The sequence below is a fragment of the Lutra lutra genome, chromosome 15 (assembly GCF_902655055.1).
Source record: "Lutra lutra chromosome 15, mLutLut1.2, whole genome shotgun sequence".
NCBI classification, from domain to species: domain Eukaryota; kingdom Metazoa; phylum Chordata; class Mammalia; order Carnivora; family Mustelidae; genus Lutra; species Lutra lutra.
The window spans coordinates 69,880,141-69,900,369 of NC_062292.1; the positions used below are offsets into that span (position 1 = coordinate 69,880,141).

Genomic DNA, 20,229 nt, shown 5'->3' on the forward strand with positions numbered 1-20,229 from the left:
CCCTGACCATATCCCCTGAGACATGAGTCCAGTTAATGGTGTGTTCCTCTCCTGTGGCTCCCCAGACTGACCTCCCTACCTTTCCCAACTGCCTCTGGGGGGTGGGCTCATGGGATGGTGAGGAGGATGCAGCCGGCTGGCTGACAGAAAACCAATGCGCAGACTCTCACCCTTTCCTTGTGGACAGAGAGAGGAGTGGAAGGGCTCCGCCCCCCTAGAAGCCCCTCTGGGGAGTGGGTGTTAAATTGCCTCCTCCCCAAAGCACTGGCCTGGGCAAGAAGGAAGCATCTGGTGACAGGGGAGAGAGCGGGGTGGTTGCAAAGGCAGCAAGTCAGCTTCTAGAAGGGTTTGGGGTGGGGGCAGAGCCTGGTCTGGAAATGTGCTGTTGAGGGGGGGGGGAGGATGGAGGCGAAGAGGGGCAGCACTGGCCATCTGCCAAACACCTGCTCTGTGTCAAGCCCTGGGGGTACTGGGAATGGACGATACTCAGTGTTTATCAGCAGCCCAGTCTAGAGGGGGAGACACATAAAGAAAAAGTCTTATCGAAGTCCCTGTTACAGGGCAGGGGGCTAGTGGGGTCCATGGGAGGAACAGCTACCTATGCGAGTGTGCGCAGGTGCGTGGGTGTGTATGTGTGAGTGTGCACATGCATGCGTGTGAGCATGTGAGAGCACACACATGTGTGCTCACGCGATAGTAAGCGCATATGTGTGAGCGCATGTGTATATGCGTGTGCATGGGAGTGCGCGCGCGTGCGAGCGAGTTCATATGCGTGAGTGTGCCTGCGTGTGATTGTGTGCACATGTGCATGTGTGCGCGTGTAAGAGAGTGTGTGAGTTTGAGTGCGCGTGCAAGGGAGTTCATCTGTGTGAGCGCGATTGTGTGCACATCTGCATGTGTGCACGTGTGTGAGTGTGAGCGCGCATGCAAGCGAGTTCATCTGCATGAGTGTGCGTGTGTGTGGTTGTGTGCACGTGCATGTGTGCGCGTGTGTGAGTGTGTGTGAGCATGCGCACGTGTGTGCTCTAGGACATGGGGAGGCCAGGGTGGGGATTCGGGGTGCGGCACAGAGACGATCTCAGAGCTGAGTTTAAAGGGTGGCTGGGAGACCGACAGGGAGCAAAGGCAGGAAGGGCTCTCGGAGAGAATGATGGCTTGGGTGGTCTGGGTGTCAGTGACCTTGGTGCCTGGGAGGGCTTCTTACGCTCAGCAGCCCCCTCCGCAGAGAGAGACACATCACAAGGCTTTCACCTGAGCGCTGACATGCTCACGTGTGGATTTAGGAAGATCACTCTGGTGGCAGAGCTGAGGAGGGGGGGACGAGGGGGGCAATGCCAGGGCAGGAGAAGGGTCCGGTTGTGTCTACAACCACACTCGGGCAGTGTGACAGCGACAAGCAGCACTGAGAAAGCCGTGGAGGGCAGTGGAGGGAAGCAGGAGGACAGCCAGGTTTCCGGTCTGGGTCATCAGGAGGATGGTGGTGGCATCTGTGGTACAGAGGGTTACCAAGGGAGGTGGAAGACCTGAGGAAGGGTCCTCTCACGTCTGCTTTCAACGGAGGCAAGAGGAGAGGGGCGGGGCTCGAAGATGCTCCCTGGGCTCTGGGGAGGTTGAGCAATGGGGCCAGGTGGCCAGGTGTGGGTGTGGTGGGAGAATGGCAGTGCGCCCTGTTGGAGTGGGAAGGTTAGAAATCCCAGGGCTTCCCAGGGCTTCCCAGGGATCCGGGCTTGCAGAGGAGGCTTTCCGTTGTGACAGCCTATGTTCCTTATGCCTTGTTAACTGGGTGAACCTGGGCAAACTTGCCTGAGCCTCAGTTTCCTCTTCTGTAAAGTGGGTGAGATCGTACCCACTTCCTGGGATAGTCGTGTAAATTAAATGCAATAGTATACAGAAATCACGGAGCACACAGCAGGTGCGCCCCAATGTCAGCCCCATGGTTGGCCTTGGGAACGCCCTGCATCATTGCATGGTGATAACCAAGTTTCCTTGTGCTGATCATGCTATCAGGGGTACTTAGGGACGTTATTTAATGCAGTTTGTTAAGAGAAAATCGGGGGTCCTGGGTGGCTCAGTGGGTTGTGTTTGCCTTCCGCTCAGGTCATGATCCTGGAGTCCTGGGATCCAGCCCCAAGTCAGGCTCCCTGCTTTTCCCTCTCCCTCTGCTCTCTCCCCCTCCAAGCTGTGGTCTCTCTCTGCTGCCTCCTGACAACCCTAACCCTCCTGACAGCCCAGGGAGAATGACTGTCGCCCCCTGCCCCCACTCTCTTTGTGTCTCATTCTTCTCCTGTGCACCGTCAGGAGGTGGCATCTCTCACTCTCACTCACTCTCTCTTAATAAATAAATAAAATCGTAAAAAAAAAAAAAGAAAATATTTAAAAATACATTTTTTGGGGGTAGAGGACTAATAAAAGGGATTCTTGTGGTGGAAAGGTGGAAGGTCAGGGGTGCGGTACACCTGGCCAGGGTCACCTGGTGAACCAGAGGGAATGCCAGGGCTTCAGCCTGGGGCCCGGACACTGGGGCCGTTTCTCTTTCTGCTGTGCTGCTCCGGGGAGAGGAGAGGGGTGTGTGGGCAGAGCTTGGCAGTGTTCAGCCACTTATGCCCCCTTGCTCCTCCCGCCCGAGTGCTTAAGGCTTTTAACAGGGACTGTCCAGGAAACAGCTGACGTGTCAGGCAGGTGTGAGGGTGTGGGTGTGGGTGTGGGAAGGCCCCTTGGAGGTGAGTCAGCACTGCATCTTCCTTCCTGAGTCAGGGGCAGAGCAGGTGGAGGGCTGTGGACCAGGTGGTAGGGAGGAGGGGTGGGGGTGGGGTGGGGTGGTGAGATCCACCAGCAACCGCAGGTCTCAACCACCAGGGGGCAGGAGCCAGGCGGGGACATGAGGCAGGGCTCTGGCCCAGGCAGGAGCGTGGATAGGGAGCCCTGACCCAGCTATCCAAGCTGGTCACAGGCAGAGTCACCGCTAGGGATGTGCCCATGGCCCAGCTGTGCTCTCTGGAGAATGTGGACCGGGATTGGACTCTGGGTCATTCTGTCCAACCCTCCCATTCTGTTCTGCAGACTGGGTGGGCGTTACTCAACCCACACTGTGAGTTAGTGGCAGATTAATGTGATTTGCACCCATCCCAGGAATCTGGCTGCTTGATGGGCTCCATCTGGGCCTCGGTTCCTGGGGAGGAACGGAGCACACAGCAGGTGTGCCCCAATGTCAGCCCCGTGGCGGGCCCTGGGAACGCCCTGGATCATTGCACAGTGATACCAGGTCTCCAAGTGCTGCCCTGGTAATCAGTGGCTCTCTCCACTCTCTCATTTCCTTCTGTTTCTGTGGCTCTCCGACCTTCTCTCCCAGTTTCCACTATCTCCATCCCTGCTGCTGGGGCCCTTGCTCAGCTCCCTCCCTCCCCAGGCCCCAGGCTGGAGTGGTGTTTCCTCAGGGGTTTGCAGCTTCCAGAAGCTGTTTTCCAGCCCAGAGTCTAAGGGCCACTCCTGGGATCTGGAGAAGTTATGATTTGGTAACAGAACCCTTGCTGTGATTTGGGAGGTGAAGAGGTCCCTTGGGTCCTGAATACTTTCCCCAGCACCCCCGCTGTGCTCAGTAATCATAAACAGTGGTTGGCACAGGCTATGTGTGAGACCTTTGTTCGTGCAGAGACCAGTAAGACCCAGTCCCTGCCAAGTGAGCTCACCGTGTGGGGTGAAGGCAAGAGAAGACTCGCACTGGAATGATTCTGCCCAGGGCAGACGCGCTAGTGCACAAGGACAAAAGGAGTCCTTGTATGGGATGGAGCAGATAGAGATGGGGTCTGGCTGGGCCTGGGGAAGTCTCCACCAAGTAGGTGGCATTTACCGGGCCTTTGAAGGACAGCTGGGATTTCAACAGGCAGCGAGGTGGGGAGCAGGTGTCAGCACAAGCAGTGGGTCTCAGAGTACTAGCTGCAGGTATGGTGTGCTCAAGGCGCAGGGACCCAGGCTAGGGTGTGTGTGGAGGGGTTGGGAAGCTGGTGGGCGCCAGAGTCCAAGCGCCTCACCTCCAGGCCTGGGGAGAAGCCATGGGGGCCACTGTGATGCCTGAGCCTCACAGGCATTCACCAAAGTCCTGAGGTGAAATGGAAGAAGTGCAAAAGGTCACGAATGGCGCCCACTGGGCTTTACCCTCGGGGTGAAGGACTTTTGTTTCAAGTTCTACAGGAAATAGGGCTTGATAGGGAGGAGCAGTAGCACAGCGGGGTGGGGGGGTGTGCCTGAGAGAGTTGGGGACCCCGGGTCTCCAAGGGCCGACCCCATCTGCACGTTCAGGCTGCCCGAGCCCCGAGGCGGCCCAGGAGAGAGCAGCCTGGCATCCATCTGATCCTGTCGGTTCTCAGTCCCAGCTCCTCTGTGGTGTCTGATGCCAAGCTCCCAGAGGGGGCCCATGAAGGGTCTCCACGCTAGCACCCTCCGCTCCCAGGGTGGGCTGGTGTTTGCAAGCACCGCTGGGGCCTTCGGGAGGAGGCAAGCGCAGCTGAGTCACTGCCTGGGCATCTGGGCCTGGAACAGGGGGTGAGTCACCTAGCCCTGGGGCGTTGGGGGAAGGGAAAGCAGCTGCTGGACATCTGGAGGGGGAGGGAGCCTGTCGGCCGGAAGGGCGGTGCCCAGACTGGTGGGGGTAGACAAAGGGCGGCGGCAGGGGCGCCAGGCAGGGGCGCCTGGCAGGGGGCAGCCCGAAGCCCGGTCTTCTCTAAAAACCCCGCCCCTGGGCTGGGTCCTGACGGGCTGCAGCGCAGGCCTTTCTCCGGGGGCGGGGCGGGGTCTGCAGGGGTGGGGTGAGGAGGGCGGTGACTGCGGCCTGCCCAGCTCCGGCCTCGGCCTCTTGCTCCCGGAGCTGTCCAGGCCCTGCGCACTTGCCCGTCCCCCAAGCCTTCCCGTCTCCGTTTGGACCCCCCAGGGGCGTCCATACAGCGCACCCTGACGGGCTCACCCCGACTGCGCGGTGAGCACAGCTCGGCGGTCTCTCCCCCTTCCCTGGCTCCTTCCCGACGCCTTCCCCCCCACAGCGGGCCGCGCAAGGTGGGAAGGTGCTTCTCTTACTACTGTACCGAGCGGAGTTCGCGGCCAGCTTCGAAGCTCCCCCCAGTGAGTCCTCGAAGACAGCTTGCACGCGGGTGTGCGCACACACACACAGAGACACACACACAGACACAGACAGACAGACAGACAGACTCACACACACACACACACACACACACACACACACAGGCCTGGGAAGTCCCTGGAGGCTTGGAGCCTCTGACTCACAAGTGAGCTGTGGCTCGCAAGTATGTGTCATACGAGCAAGGCCCAGCCTGAGACTTGAGGCCCACAAACAGGGGCGACCGCCCCTCACCCTGGGCCCAGGCCACCCCTTCCCCGTGACACCGGGACCCCCCCTCCGGCCCCCCCACCCCAGCTTGGCCTTCCTCTAGCGGTGGAGCTGGAGGTCTCTGGGAGGGCGGGGTCGGCGGGGAGTGGCTGGGGGTGGCGGAGGCCAGGCTTTGGCTAATCAGGTTAGGGCAGGTTTGATTTCCTTCAAATGCCAGGTTGGGGGCCAGTGCGGTAGGCATATAAACCCCAGTGTGGGCGCCTGGCTCTTTGCTTTCCTTCCAGAGCCTCTCTGTCATCTGGTCTGGTGAGTGCTTCTGTCTTGCTGCGGGCTGATTGGGGGTGCCCGTGGTCTCAGTCTTTGTCTGCAGTTTTTTCATTCTGGGTCTCTCCCTTTGGGGAACCTTGTGTGATGTGCCCAACTGAGGGCTGTTCCAGGCTCTTCTGTGAGGTCTCAGTTTACAGGTTGCTCTGAGGCCTTCTCTTGGGTCTCACGGTCTGGGCATCGCAGATTAGGGACCCTTCTGGGGGCCTAGGCCCAGGAAGAGGAGGTGTGGAGGGTGGTGCTTTAACGAGAGTCTTGGGTTTTGTTTTTCCAAAGTCCTGGAATCCATCAGGACTTAAGGGACAAGAGCCAGGGATCTCAAGTGTGTGGGCCTGCCTGGGTCCCTGCCCTGAGGAGCTGCATGGTGCCCAGCCCTCTGCCCCTTCCCTTCTCTTCCCGAGTGAGAAGGCAGAGCTAGCGGGGTGGGCCCAGGACGTTACTTACCGCTGACACAGGGTACGGGTCCTCACCCCAGCACTCCCCCTAAGCCCCCTGGGGGCTGCTCAGAGCATGCTCAGAGGCAGAGCCATGGAAAGAATGGCTTGAGTTCTGTCCTGCCATTCCCAGGGCCCAGGACATGTCATTCCTTTAGTACCAATCCCCATAGGATTCTTCCTGGTGGGGAGGGTCGCTCAGGGGCCTTCACCTCTACACTGTCTGATGGAGAGAGCGCCCTCGGCTCAGAGGTCTCCAGTGTGTGGGAATGTCCATCTCTCTCCTCTGAGGGTCCTTGGTCCAGTGGAGGAAACATACTTAGACACTTCCTCTGGCCTTAGGGGTCCCTCGTCTGGGGGAGACGACTCCTTAGGGAGGAATGGTCTCAGGGGAGAGGCAGAGAGGGGTTTGGAGAGGCACTTTGGGGCACAAGGGTAGAGTGTCCTGTGGGCTGGGCTGAATTTCCCCATCACCTCCCACCCAGATCCACCCCTGTGGCCCCAGATCCAAGATGTCCAGTCCCCTGGAGCAGGCACTGGCTGTGATGGTCGCCACCTTCCACAAGTACTCTGGCCAAGAGGGTGACAAGTTCAAGCTGAGTAAGGGGGAGATGAAGGCACTTCTGCACAAGGAGCTGCCCAGCTTTGTTGGGGTGAGTGGGGCTGGCTGGGTTGGGGGGTCCTGATGTGTGTGTGTGTGTGTGGGGGGGTGCCTAGTGAAGCAGACACAGGGCGTGACCTCATGGGCGGGGGGGGGGGTGGCTGGGGCCCAGGCACTTAGGCGTGCCCTGTTTCTGCTGTCCCTGTGGCTCTCCAGAGGATGGACAGCTGTCCATCTGTCCAATACCCTGCCTGGGTCAAGCCAAAGCCCAGAGAGGGGAGGTGACTGGTCCAAGAGCACACAGCTCTCTCGCTCTTACTTGCCATGTTATATGCCAAACTAAGAAGTTGCATTGGGAGACACGTGTGCGCCCTGGGGCAGTGGCAGAGAAATGCTGTCAGCTTTCAGTTTGCCCCTCCCCTGCCCTGTATTGACCCCTGAAGAATTAAAAAAGTCAGGTCTCAGGCATTGAACTTGTGGTGCATGCCCTTTATTTCTTTAATGCTTTTTTTTGGTTAAGCTTTTCTTTTTTTTAAAAGATTTTATTTATTTATTTGACAGAGAGAAATCACAAGTAGGCAGAGAGGCAGGCAGAGAGAGAGGAGGAAGCAGGCTCCCCGCTGAGCAGAAAGCCCGATGTGGGGCTCGAACCCAGGACCTGGGATCATGACCCGAGCCGAAGGCAGTGGCCCAACCCACTGAGCCACCCAGGCACCCCTGGTTAAGCTTTTCTAATTTGGTTTCATTTTGGTTGGTATTAAAATGTTTGCCTTGGGGTGCCTGGGTGGCTCAGTGGGTTAAGCCTCGGCCTTCGGCTCGGGTCGTGATCCCAGGGTCCTCGGATCGAGCCCCGCATCGGGCTCTCTGCTCAGCAGGGAACCTGCTTCCTCCTCTCTCTCTGCCTGCGTCTCTGCCTACTCGTGATCTCTGTCTGTCGAGTAAATAAATAAAATCTTTAAATAAATAAATAAAATATTTGCCTTTTCTGAATTCAAAAATTTTTAGTTTCTTCATCAGTGAAGTGGGAGAGTGACGCCCACCTCGCTGGGCTAGGGAGGACCTGGGTGCTCCTTGCTCCTGGCAGGGGCAGCTGGCGACCTTCCCAGTGAACGCCCACCTGTCCTCACTCATGGGGCCTCTTTGTAGCTCCCAGGGGGCGCCCTGCCTACCGCTCACCCACTGCCCAGTGCCAAGGGAGGGCTGGGCTCTGACCCGTAGGGGTGTGGGGTGGGGAGCAGCCTCTGAGCCGTTCTGTCTCACTTTCAGGAGAAGGTGGATGAGGAGGGCCTGAAGAAGCTGATGGGCGACCTGGACGAGAACAGCGACCAGCAGGTGGACTTCCAGGAATACGCTGTTTTTCTGGCCCTGGTCACTATCATGTGCAACGAGTTCTTCCAGGATGCCCCGGACCGGCTGTGAGCGGGGCTCCTGCTTGGCCACGGCCCTCCTGGACCCACGAGGACTCTAGCTACCCCTTTTGTACCCAATAAACATTTCTGTTGATCATATTTTAATTGCTCAGTGATGCCCCATCCCCTGGCTGGCTGAGTTGGGTTGCTGGACAATAAGAGCATCCTTAGATCCCACCCCTCTGGGCTCTGACTTTTCTGGAAATATCTGCAAGGCCAGAGCTGCCCCTCAAGTCCCAGAGTTTGGCATTTCAAATGCCGGTAAAAATTTGAGATAGTTTGCTAATATTTTTTTTTCCAAATAAAGATATTAAAAAAGGCAAATACCATCCATCATCACTGTCATTTCATAAAAATAGAAAATCCTAACAAAGAAGGAAGGGTATGCTCAGAACAAAGGACAGACCTCGACGTTCCATACCGTGAGCCATCCGTGCAACTAAGATCTGTTCAAGAGGCAGAAGGCATCTAAACAACCCAGCGGACCTTCTCGCTGAAGACTTCTTATCAGGTTGCAGACCACAGGCAGTGGCCCTGTTTTAGCAAAGTTGTATTTCTTTTGATACCTGCTTTCAGATGGGTTCCAGTTTGAGTTCATTCTTCTCTTGTGGGTCTCTGCTGAAAGCTACCGGGCGCTAGTTCATACCAGCATCCTGATTTTTTCCCTACCATTTTCCCTACACCTGTAGCGAGGTTGCCATCTGTTCTGCACCGTGTGGTCCAGCAGGTGACAGCCTGACCGAACGCTTTGCCACTTCCTAACAAGATCACTGACTTTCCAGCCACCAAAGGTGAGATCCTCGTATTTTATTCTTTCTTCTCCTCAATTAATTACCCATGTTAGATTCTCTCTTGCTCACTTTTTAATGGATCCCACTTCTAGTTACCAAATTCTCTACCAATTAGGAACATACTCAGTTGTAAGGCACAGGTAACCCGACTAAGAATGGCATATATAAATTAGGATTTAAATGCCTTATGAAAGAAGTGTGAGATACGCAATTGAGGTTTGGTTCAGTGACTTAGAGATGCTGTTCTGGTGACCTATCGTTGCATTACAAATCACCCTACACTTGGTAAATTAAAACAGATTTATTATCTGTCAAGGGCCTATAAGGAGACGGCATTTGGTCAATGGGGTTCTCATTTAGGACTCTTCAAGCAGCTGCAGACAGTTGTTGGAGCTGGAGTCATCTGAAAGCTCAAATGCATTCAGCTTCCAAGGCAGCTTATTCAATGGGCCCGGCAGCCGGCGCCGGCGGTTAGCTGGGAGCCGGGAGCTCTGTGGCAGCTGTCTGGAGCACCTACCACGACCCCTCGGTGTCGCTTGGGCTTCTCAGAGCGTGGCAGCTAGGTTCTGACAGGGAGTGGCCCCCAAGGGAGCAGCCCAAGGTGTCCCAGTGGGGGCTGTGGGGCATCTTAAGATTCATTTCAGAAATCCAAGAATGTCACTTAGGCTGCATTCTATTGATCAGGTCGTTAGGCCCACCCAGATTCAAGGGGAAGGGAGTTAGGCTCCATCTTTGCACGTGAGGGGCAGTAGCACAAAATCGACAGAGGCCATCTCAGAGGCTGTGTACCATCGTCCGACTTCTAGCAACCATGTGCAGAACGTAGCTACCTCCTTCCCAAGAACTGTCAAGGCATCAGCGTGAGATCCAGGGTCTTGTCTTGTTATCTCTGCCAGGCCCCAATCTGGGCGACCGTGACTGCAGCCCCTCAAGAACAATTCCCTTGCCTTGAAGACCCACGCACGTTTGGTGCATGGAGGTGAGACAGATGGAGGACCAAGACTCCTGGTCACAGATGTGTCCTTGATCCACAGCAACTCTGAAACGGAGTCAGACACATGCCACCAGATTCCTGACGAGGGCCCAGTTCTACTCCCTGTGTGTGGTTCTTTGTGGGTCCAGACTCTCCGCAGTTGGTTTCATTCTCTTTAACTCTTTTATTTTCCATAAGAAATGTTTGTGTTTGTAGCTGCCCCCTGCCCAAAGGAAGTTGACAACCCAAAGCTTCTTTTCTTTGAACTGTCTCTATCCCTTTCAGCCCCAGATTATGTAATTCCTTTCAAAATATTGAGGGCTCTCTCTCTCTTTCTCAGTCTCTCTCTAATAAATAAATAAAACCCTTAAAAAGAAATCTAAAAAAAAATGTTGGCTTCCTGTATATCAGCTTATAATTCACTTAATTATAAAAATGCCACACTTACAAATCTCTCTAAGATTTGTCTCTCTTACCTAGACTGAGAATCAGGGAGTTGGGAGTGAGGGCCTCTGGTCTGAAAGCATCTGAGCAGCATAATTCTAAAATTATTAGAAGCCAACTTGTTTATCTGAGAAAACCTGTGAGACTTGCCCTTCAATCTTTCCAAGTCTATGCCTTTGACTTCGTTTCTATCCTGAGTCCCTCTTTAGTGACAGGCCCTGGATTTGACATTTGTCCTGAAGCCATTTATTACTTTGAGAACCATGTGCTGGCCATAAAGACTTTTCTGGACCCTCTATAATTCCTCTAAAAAACCTGAGCAGTTCCTTCTCAGGTTGTCTCTTTCTTCTCATATTTGATCAGGGTCATCAGAAGAAGTAGGCACTTTCAGTGTTCTGTCTAAACATCTCAGCTGGGTCCACGGATTCATTTGGTAGTCCTTCTAATTTCCTATTACCATGGACCGAAATGCTCCCAGACATTCCACGACCATATACTAGGGCTCATCTTTTCTTTCTTTTCTTTTTTCTTTTTCTTTTTTTTAAGATTTTATTTATTTATTTGACAGAGAGAGAGAGAGCGAGAGAGCGAGCACAAGCAGGGGGAGCAGCAGAGGGAGAGGGAAAAGCAGATTCCCTGCTGAGCAGATGTGGGACTCAGTTCCAGGACCCCAGGATCATGACCCGAGCTGAAGCAGATGCTCAACCAACAGAGTCTTCCAGGTGTCCCTAGGGGTCACCTTTTCTCAAGCCTTCGGTAACAATTTCCTCACTGCCCTCCAAATTATCACTGCTAACCCCCTTGAGGTCCTTCTAGCTTTCACTGATTACCTGGTCCCAAAGCCAACGGCGCCTGCCTGGTTTCTGTAGCAGCAGCAACCCCTCTTGCGAGGAACCAGCTCACGCTAACTTTCTAAACCTTTCCTACCACTTCCTCTATCACAGCATTTAGGGTTTGCTTTGGCCGGCATCCCAAGATACATCAAAGGACAGTTTGGCCGAATATTTTGTCATCTCATAGCAAGGTCCCTTGGCTTTCTGGCGAGGCGTATCTCTGTCTTCCCTCCCGCACCGGCCAGGTGCTTGCTTCAGATTCTTTCCCTGGAGGACTCCGCGCACAGATGTCAAGTTCTCTACAGTCTGGCGTGTATTCAGCTGTGAGGTGCAGGTGAAGTTATTTCCATGGTGTTTAACCGTCTTACATAACGAGAAGTCTGGGGTGGGCAGTTTAGCGTTGGTTTAGGGGTGCAGAGATGCCGTACCACTCAGTGTCTTTTCTGTGCTTTTTTGCTCTGTAACCTTTAGTGTATATGCTTTTCCCCTCGTGCATGCTGCTTCATGATCACAAGACGGCTGCTGTACCTCCAGGTTTCACTGTCCATGTTCCAGTCTGGAAGGTGCAAAAAGCCTTCCCTCAGACTTTGCCTTTTTATTATGGCAATGATTGTAACAATTATAATCATTATTATGTTATTAAAAAGTACTCTCTCTAGGGATTTCTTGCATCTCTTTGGTTTTAGAGATGTAGTATGGCTAGTCAAGCTGCAACCGGGGACTTTTTTTTAAAAGATTTTATTTATTTATTTGACAGATCACAAGCAGGCAGAGAGGCAGGCAGAGAGAGGAGGAAGCAGGCTCCCCGCTGAGCAGAGAACCGGTGCGGGGCTCGATCCCAGGACCCTGAGATCATGACCTGAACCAAAGGCAGAGGCTTTAACCCACTGAGCCATGCAGGTGCCCCTGCAACCAGGGATTTTTACGTGAGCATGTTGACACTTTGAAAGAAAAATTTTTTTAAAGATTCTATTTATTTAGATCGAGAGAGAGAGAGAGAGAGAGACAGCATGAGCATGCAAGCGCATGTGTGTGGGAGCAGCTGGGGGAGCAGAGGCGGAGGGAGAGGGACGAGCAGAGCCTAGGGCGGGGCTCGATCTCAAGATCCTGAAATCAGGACCTGAGCTGAGACCAAGAGCTGGGCCCTCAACCTGCTGAGTCACCCCAGCATCCCAAGAATGAGTTTCAGTAACAAGGAAAGAGGGGATAGGCAGTAGACACGCAATAGACAATATTTTCCTAAATTGTTTTCTTACTTCCTGGGAAACTCGGCTGCTTGGTGAGCACTCTTGGGCACAGTGCCTCAGACTAGAGACTAGAGCTGCCCAGAGATGGACGGTTCCCCAGCGCCAAGGTGCCCGGACAACATGCTTGTTCTCACTGTTCTGCTGAATGGCGCATCTGGAGCGGGTGCGGCAACCTGGCCGGCCCAGCAATGAGAGAAACCCATCTCCCTAACGTCCTGGAGGGGACAGAGCCAGGAGAAGAGGGTCAGGAAGTGGTGGTCACAGCGATTACTGTGCCCAGGGCAGCTCTCACGGAGCCTGTGTGTCTCTTGGCCTCTGGGCTCCCTGGAGATGAGGAAACAGGAGGGAGAAGTGTGACCATTCCTGGACGTCTCCTTCTGGCGGGGCTCTCTGCTGGGCCTGTGGGAGCACAGTCTCCCAGAATCCCCACGATTAAAGGATGGGTGTGCTGGTGGTCACTGCACGTCACAGACGAGGAGGCAGGGGCTGGGAGAGGTTGGGAAATGTAAGGAAACACCTCACATCTAAGACGTGGGATGTGGAGGAACAGTCCGGGCCTTCCTCCTCTTCCTCAGCCACCTCCAAAGCCGCAGGCTCTGTGGGAAGGAAAGGGGACCCCAGGGAGCCGAGTCAGATGTTCTTGGTGTCCGGATGAATCCAGGGGAGACCCGGCCCATTCGATGGCGGTCTGCACGCGTGCAATGGGTCCTGGCTTCTGCGGGAGCACAGTTCCCCACTCTTGGACTCTGTGGGCTGGTGGAGACTGGCCTCAGCTGGCTAGGGCTGAATGGGGCTAACTTTTTAAAAACAATATTTTATATATTTTGTTTATTTATTTGTCAGAGACAGAGAAAGGGCACAAGCAGGGGGAGCAGTGGAGGGAGAAGGAGAAGCAGGCTCCCTGACTAGCAGGGAGCCCGATGTGGGACTTGATCCCGTGACCCAGTGATCATGACCTGAGCTGAAGGCAGACGCCCAACCGACTGAGCCCCCCAGGCGCCCCTAAATGGGGCTGATTCCTTTTCCTTCTGTGCATTTGACAGACTGATGAACACCAGACTTCCCTAGCAGGTTGTAATGGTCCTGCCACAAAGTCTCTGCTGAGGCAGAGGGTGGAAAAGTCCAGAAAATGGCACCATTCAAAGGTGCCTGGGCCTGGTTTCTTCCTCCGTCCTCCTGGAGTGGCAGCTGGGAGGCCCTCCCCAGGACAGTCACCCCTCCCGTCAGGGTCGGGACCTACGTTCCCTTGGCTTTTGCTCTTCAGGGTCTACCCCTGGAAGCCTTTTAACCCTCTAGGAAAAGAGATACTGACATCCAAGTTGGCTTCTGAGACAGGGGAAGGAATGAATGAGGGCCCCCTGTGCTCCTGTCTTCAGGTCACATGTGCTCCCCACTGACTCACTGATCCCATCTGGGAAATGGGCACAACTGGCTTGGCCGTCAAAAGAGATAGTATTCTACGCTCCACAGGCTCTCTTTGGTCTCAGTTTAGACCCTTTCCCCAGCAAAGGCCTCCGTGGTTCCAGCCCCAGTAATCAAACCCCCCTCATCACCTCCCCTTATGGGGCTTAGATGGTGAGACAGAAGGGGGGTCAGTATGACAGCAGTTTGCCAGCCCCATGGGGCTGTGGGATTGGGGGGTGCTCTCCCTGACCCCTGGGCCCAGGTCCTTTCGGAGCAAGCACAGGAATGTGGTAGTGTTCTAGGACACGCTTATTTCTCCCTGAGGTGCAGAACCCCACGCTGACCTTCAGAGGGCAACACAGCTTCCCAGGAGCCTTTCAAAGCCTGGGGGTGACTACGGGGGCCAGCGGAGAGGAGGGGCGGGAAGGAGGGGGGGTGGGAAGCAAACAGAAGTCAGTGCTGCAGGGAGTCCTGCCAAGGCAGATCCCTCTGCTCCCACACTGACACCCACAGGCCAGTCTCCCTCACCTTCCAGGTGGGCTGTCTACCTCGGCGGTCGGCTTGGGTGCCCGCAGCTGGGCAGCGAGGGGGAGAGCCTGCGGGTACAGAAGCAAGGGACGCGGAGGACAACGGGCGTGGGAAAGGAGGTGGTGGCCCCCCTTGGGCCTCGGACGGTGGTCTCTGGAAGCACTGCAGGAAGGGGCGCTCAGGGGGGCCGCAGGAAATGACTGGGTGAGGAGGGCCTTGTTCCCTCTTCCCACCGCCCCTCTCCGGGTGGCCTGCACTAAGGGGTCTCAGGGGGCCGGAACAGTGAGGGGCACAGAGCGCCTTCCCACGGGGGTTCTGACCCACTCTGGAGGCGAGGAAATGAAGGTCCAAACCAGGCGAAGGGCAAGTCCGAGGTCGGGTGGCGAGAGCGTGGTGGGGCTGGCGGGGGCCTCCGGTGAGGGACTCTTTCCATGGGGGTCCTCCCACCCCAAAGTGCCGTCTGTCCTGGGCGAGCTCCTGCCCCTCCCCCGCAGCAGGCAGACAGAGGGCAGCCCCTTCCGAACTGAGGGATGCTGGGGCCTCTGAGACCACACAGGCACACGCAGCGCCCGCCGGCCACCAGCCTCCTTCCCTTGGCCCTGCACTGTGGCTCTTGCTGGCCTGCCGCCAGCCTGGCGTCCTCCCACTTGTCACCACTGTGTCCCCCACTAGGTTGTCAGTCGCGCAGAGCCGGGCCTGGGGTGTTTTACTTACGACTGTGCCCACAGTGCCTTGGACAGGTGCCTTTAAATGACACGTGGGCTGCCTGGGGGGCTCTGTCAGTGCCGCGGCTGCCCTTGGCTTAGGTCATGATCTCGGGGTCCTGGGATCGAGTCCTGCGTCAGGCTCCCTGCTCGGTGGGAGCCCTGCTTCTCCCTCTCCAGCCTGCTTCTCTCCCTGCTTGTGCTCCCTCTTTCTCTCTGTCAAATAAATAAATAAGATCCTTAAAAGAAAAATGACGACAGGAACGACAAATGGCGCTCGGGTGGCCACTTGTTAAGCGACCCCGGACAGTGACCTGCCTCTCAGCTGACATGTGTGCCCTTACCGTGTGCCTGACACCATCTATCTGTGAGCTTTATATGTATTAACCCCTCCAAGCCCACAGCCATCCTCGGAAGTGGTCGCCATTATTACCCCTAATCACCGACCGTGAGGGAAGGGAAGGCGGGAGGGTGGGGTGACCTGTGGCCAGGGGCGGTGAGGAGGCTGGGAGCAGAACTGTGCGGTCACAGGGACAGGTGTTTGGCCTAGAAGGGAGGCAACTGCTGGGGCCCCTTCTGTCCCCTCCTCCTTGTAACCTTGCCTATAAAACAGGGCTAATCACAGCTCTCCCTTCCCTACCCACCCCTGCTCATTCCCCTTCCCCACAGGAGCTGCGTCCCCATGGAGATGATGCAAGACAAAGTCTGGGTGCAGAGGAAGGGCTGGGGTCAGGGCAGCCTGAGCTCTCTGGCTGCCTCCACCAGCAACAGGCTTCCTCCGAGGCCTGGGCGCTGACCTCCCCATCCGCTTTCCACACACTCTCCTGGGTCTTGGGTTCTCCTGCTATGAAATGGGGAAGGGGGCGTGAGAGACAGACTAGAGTCATAGTGATACAGAGGGCCTGTTCCCACTAAAAACAACCACAGTGCTGGACAGAATTAAAAAGCATGTTTCAAAGCAATGAGGAGCTCACAGGGCAGTAAGGAGTGAGGAGACCAAAATCTAAGGGAAACCAACTCTAGGAGCTGAGCCGCGCTCCAGGGCCCCTCACACCCTGAGAGCACAGGCTGAGCTGAGCCAGGGTGTCTGTGGAGTTAGGAAGATGGGAGCTGAAGCCCAGGGCTCACTGAGGAGGGGAGACAAGGGGGACAGCCTCCATAATGCTGGGACCCCAAAGGGCTACATACTCCAGCTGAGAGCCAGAGGACACCCAGGCCCCATCCCATCAGACCTCAAGGAACAGAGGACAGGACACAGACCTGGGGGCTGCACACGCAGGGGAGCCTGCAGGGTCTGAGCCCACTCACAGCACTTAGGGCAGTGGGCTGTGGGCCGCAGAGAGGTCAGCCTGACTGGGAAGGGCCCCTCGGAGCAGCTTGCCTTCCTCTTAGCCTTCTAGACACCCTGCAGATGGTCTCCTCAGGGGAGAGAGCAGGCCACAGCCCAAAGTGACAAAGAACCACTGACCTGGTCATGCAGGGAGGCTGTCTCAGGCCTCCGTGTTCTCGCCTGCAAATGGGGCTGAGCAGACGCTCTCCAGGATCCCCTCCGGCACAGGGATTCTCTGGGGGTGAAGCTATGTGTGCTTCCAGAGTGAAGAAGGGGGCGTGGATGGGATGGATTAGCCCGTCTTGTCTCCTCTGACAGAGGCTGGACGGGGAACGGGGTGTGTTGGGCCCTGTTCCCAGCTCTGGGGGTGAGCAATAAGGGGGTTGTCTGTGGCCCCAAATGGCCCTTTGATGTATGCATGGGTGGGTGGGCCCTAGGGGACCATAATAAGGGCCGCCAGGGAAGGAGGCAGGGGAGCCCCTGGGGGCACCCTCAGCTTGACCTACTTGGGCCCTCATAATTGCTCCCTTCCTTCGCTGGGAGACTAGAAATAGGGACGCCCCGTCTCTACCCTCCTACAGCTGAAACCAACACTTGTGGTGAGTGCCAGCTGCTTGGGTTCTGCCCTGGATTGGGAGCCAGGCCTGGGGGCAGAGGGACGAGCACTGCAGGTACTGGCCAGGTGCTGGAAGTCAGCTATGGTGGGTTCAGTGGTCCTCGGTACAGTGAAGGGCCATCTGGAAGTTTGGGTTAGGGGTGTGCAGTGCGGAGGTCTGGCAGGGGTGGGGGCCTCACAGGGAAGAGAGGGTTCCCTTCAGGCTCTAGGCACCCAGCTTCTGTAAAAGCCCCCTGGGGTGGTGCCAGCCAGGCTGGCAGGAGCCCAGAAGGGCTGCCAAGCACCTCTGAGGTTCCCTAGTCCCTGTGCGTGTGGCCCTTTCCTCTGCTGGAAGCACAGACGCCCAGCTCCACTGCTGGGCTGTCACAGAGACCTCTGGCTGAGCGCTGCCCCATCACCCCCGCGCCCAACCCTGCCGGCGGGGGCGTTCTGTATGGCCCAGCAGAGGGGCACCCAGGAGAGCGTCTTGCAGCCTGGCCTCCTTGCAGCACACTCCTGTCCCCTGGGGGAGCAAGGCCCTAGGTTCACAGGGGATTAGCAGGGCCTTCCCAGCTGCTTCAGGGTTCCCCAGGCTGGAGGCATCCTCCCAGAGGTGGTGGGGTTGGGGAAGATGGGCACTTCCAGGAAAGCCTGCCCTTCTGAGAGAAGGGGTGTTCCTATGCAAAACCTTCTGGCTCAAGACCCCAGGGGGCAGGGAGACAGCTTCAGGTGGGGCAAATCACTGACCCGCGAACCCCTGAGCTGGCTCCCTCTGTGGACTGCCAGTTTGGGTCCCTGAGCAGGCCTGAGAGGTGGAATGAAGCCCAGTTTACAGGAAGGGCCCTGCCCCCCAGTGTCGGGCTCATCTGAGGTTGTGTGGCTGGCCTGATGCACAGGGGGTCCCAGACAGAGTTCAGGGGAGCAGGGATGAGTGAGGGTGGTGGTGAGGTGCTGGGGTTGCTCTCAGACCTGACCCCTCCCTGAGAAGCCCAGCTGCTCCAAGGACCTGAGGAGGGGGGGCACGGGGCAAGTATCTCCTTGTGCAATTTCCTGCGGGTCTGGAGGCTTTATCTCATGGTGGGGCACCGTGGGCCTGAGCCCTTCCTGGATGTCAGGGTCGAGAGAAGGGAGACAGCCAGGGAGTCCTCAAGGATCCCCAGTGTGGGGATGCAGTTGGGGGGTGGGGTGCTCTCTGAGGCGTTTGTCCTGATGGTAGGGAAAGAAGACTTCTGTCCAGGAAAATGACATTGGGGTCATAGGGAGAGAAATTAGAAGAGGCTGGAGTGGTCAGGGCCAGGCTGCTCGGAGGAGGGAGGCAGCAGGAGTGTGTGGGAGCGGTCTCTGAGAAACGTCCTAGGCATGGCTGGGCCTCCGGCTGCGTCTCACCTCCATGTCCTCTGACAGTGAGGATGGCCAGGCCTCTGGAGCAGGCGGTGGCTGCCATCGTGTGCACCTTCCAGGAGTATTCGGGGCGCGGCGGGGACAAGCACAGGCTCTGCCAGGGGGAGCTCAAGGAGCTGCTGCAGAAGGAGCTGCCCACCTGGACCCCGGTGAGCTCCTGGGGGGGGCCAGTGTGTGGGAGGCCCTGCCCGGACTGCAGAGAGAGCCCTGGGGACCTGCTTGGAGCAAGTGGGGCAGGGGTGAGGCTGTGAGGAGGCGAGCGGATGCAGCAGGGGTCCCAGGGCCCCGTCTGTGAGGGGACAGATCATGGCCACACCTGCTGCTTGGCAGGTGGCTTGGAGGCCGGCGAGGGTGCACTGGGGAGCATTCCCACACGCAGCGGGCGGTGGGACCTGAGAAGGGCGGTTGCGGGGTGCGGACGCAGGCAGATGGCAGAGCTGGAGGCTGAGGCTCGTCTCCCAGGGCTGTGGAAGGCAGGGAGGCCGGCCAGGAGGGGAAGGTGGGTTGGGCATGCACCCCTGCCTCAGCCTGCACCCCCCACCCCCCACGCTGCGCAGACGGAGCTGCGGGAATGTGACTACCATCAGTTCATGAGCGTCCTGGACACCAACAAGGACCGGGAGGTGGACTTCGGGGAGTTCGTGCGTGCCCTGGCCTGCCTGTGCACCTACTGTCACGAGTACTTCAAGGACTGTCCCCCCGAGCCCCCCTGCTCCCAGTAGGCTCTGCTCCCACGGGCGCCTGACATGAGGCCCAGGCCGGGCTGACCCAGGGGGCTAGAGACCTCCCCAGGGTCCCAGCTGAAAAGCCCCAGAGCACTGCCTCCCCCTGTGGCCGCATGGATGAGGCCCTGACCCTGGAGGGTCCACTTCACGCCTAATAAAGAACTGGTGTCCCCAGTTTGGCTCTCGACTCTTGGGCTTGTGGGGTGTGGGGGGCAGAGTCCTCACTCCTCTCCGGCTTTTGTGGGGCTTTTGTGCTGGAGGGCACGAGGCTGCAGGTGAGTCAGCCTAGAGGAAGCACGGAGGGGAGATCCTTCTGAGGACAAGGTCGAGGAGGCTTTGGGGTGTCTCTTTCTCTCTCTGGGGCCTTTGAAGCGCAACTCCCCTGGGCTGTCAAGGAGGATGCCAGGGCAGCCCCAGATTCCCTAGGGATGGTGCTCAGGCCTCAGCAAGGCTGTTCTGAGGAGGAGGGTTGGGGAGCAGGGGTGGGGCGGACTTGTGGGCTTGGGTGTGGGAGCCCAGAGAGCAGAGCTAATAGGATTAGGGTGTCTGAGGTCTGACCAGGGTGTGGCTCTTGGCCAGGGAGTGGTGCCCAAGGGAGGGGACACCTTGAGACAGACCCCATCCCTGAAGCTATAACCTGCTGTGGGACTTAGCTCCCTACTCCTGATCCTCAGTAAAGCTGAATTCATACCCCACTCTGAGAAGGTGACCCTGATCCCCGCCTTCCCCACTTCGTGCCATTTCTCCTCTAACTTTCCACCCCAACCTGTGTTCTTCATTTTAATACTATCCCAACTCTAGATACCCCATCCTGATAGCCTCCCTTTCCCCCATCCTCTGGGTACCTGCTGTCCATCCCTGAGCCCCACACTTGACTCCTACTCCCTATTCCATCACTACATCCGGGACCTTTGTCCACTGATGTGCCTGGGGTGGTCCTAGCATCACCTTTGGGTGTTGGTCTGTTCCTCCTCCAGACTCTCCTCCTGCCCTGGACCTCAGTCAGCATGGCAGAGTGCCCTTAAAGGAGGGGAGAAGGGCAGCGAGAGCTTCCTGGGGTCCCCTCCTTAGTGCCTGGGCAGCCACATTTCCAGGGCAATTTCTTTTTTTCAAGATTTTATAGTATTTTATTTTTTAAGTAGGCTCCC

The 20,229-nt window shown here is 56.9% G+C and overlaps 2 protein-coding genes across 6 annotated transcripts; both read left to right on the forward strand.

Annotated features, from left to right (window-relative positions):
- The first annotated feature begins 2,936 nt into the window (after nucleotides 1-2,936).
- Nucleotides 2,937-8,430, forward strand: S100A2 (S100 calcium binding protein A2). 5 transcript variants are annotated; one of them, XM_047705331.1, is made up of 3 exons: nucleotides 2,937-3,088; nucleotides 6,582-6,749; nucleotides 7,967-8,430. In XM_047705331.1, the coding sequence occupies exons 1-3, from the start codon at nucleotides 2,969-2,971 to the stop codon at nucleotides 8,114-8,116; spliced, it is 438 nt and encodes a 145-aa protein (XP_047561287.1). In that variant the 5' UTR covers nucleotides 2,937-2,968; the 3' UTR covers nucleotides 8,117-8,430. The 5 variants fall into 5 exon arrangements, with proteins under 5 accessions (XP_047561287.1, XP_047561286.1, XP_047561290.1 ...); XM_047705330.1 differs by having other exon boundaries at nucleotides 2,944-3,088; nucleotides 7,964-8,430; XM_047705334.1 differs by lacking the exon at nucleotides 2,937-3,088 and adding an exon at nucleotides 3,408-3,541 and having other exon boundaries at nucleotides 7,964-8,430.
- Nucleotides 8,431-11,177: 2,747 nt separating this feature from the next.
- On the forward strand, nucleotides 11,178-19,247 carry S100A3 (S100 calcium binding protein A3). Its single transcript, XM_047705341.1, has 3 exons — nucleotides 11,178-11,481; nucleotides 18,360-18,505; nucleotides 18,914-19,247. The coding sequence occupies exons 2-3, from the start codon at nucleotides 18,365-18,367 to the stop codon at nucleotides 19,076-19,078; spliced, it is 306 nt and encodes a 101-aa protein (XP_047561297.1). The 5' UTR covers nucleotides 11,178-11,481; nucleotides 18,360-18,364; the 3' UTR covers nucleotides 19,079-19,247.
- Nucleotides 19,248-20,229: the final 982 nt, after the last annotated feature.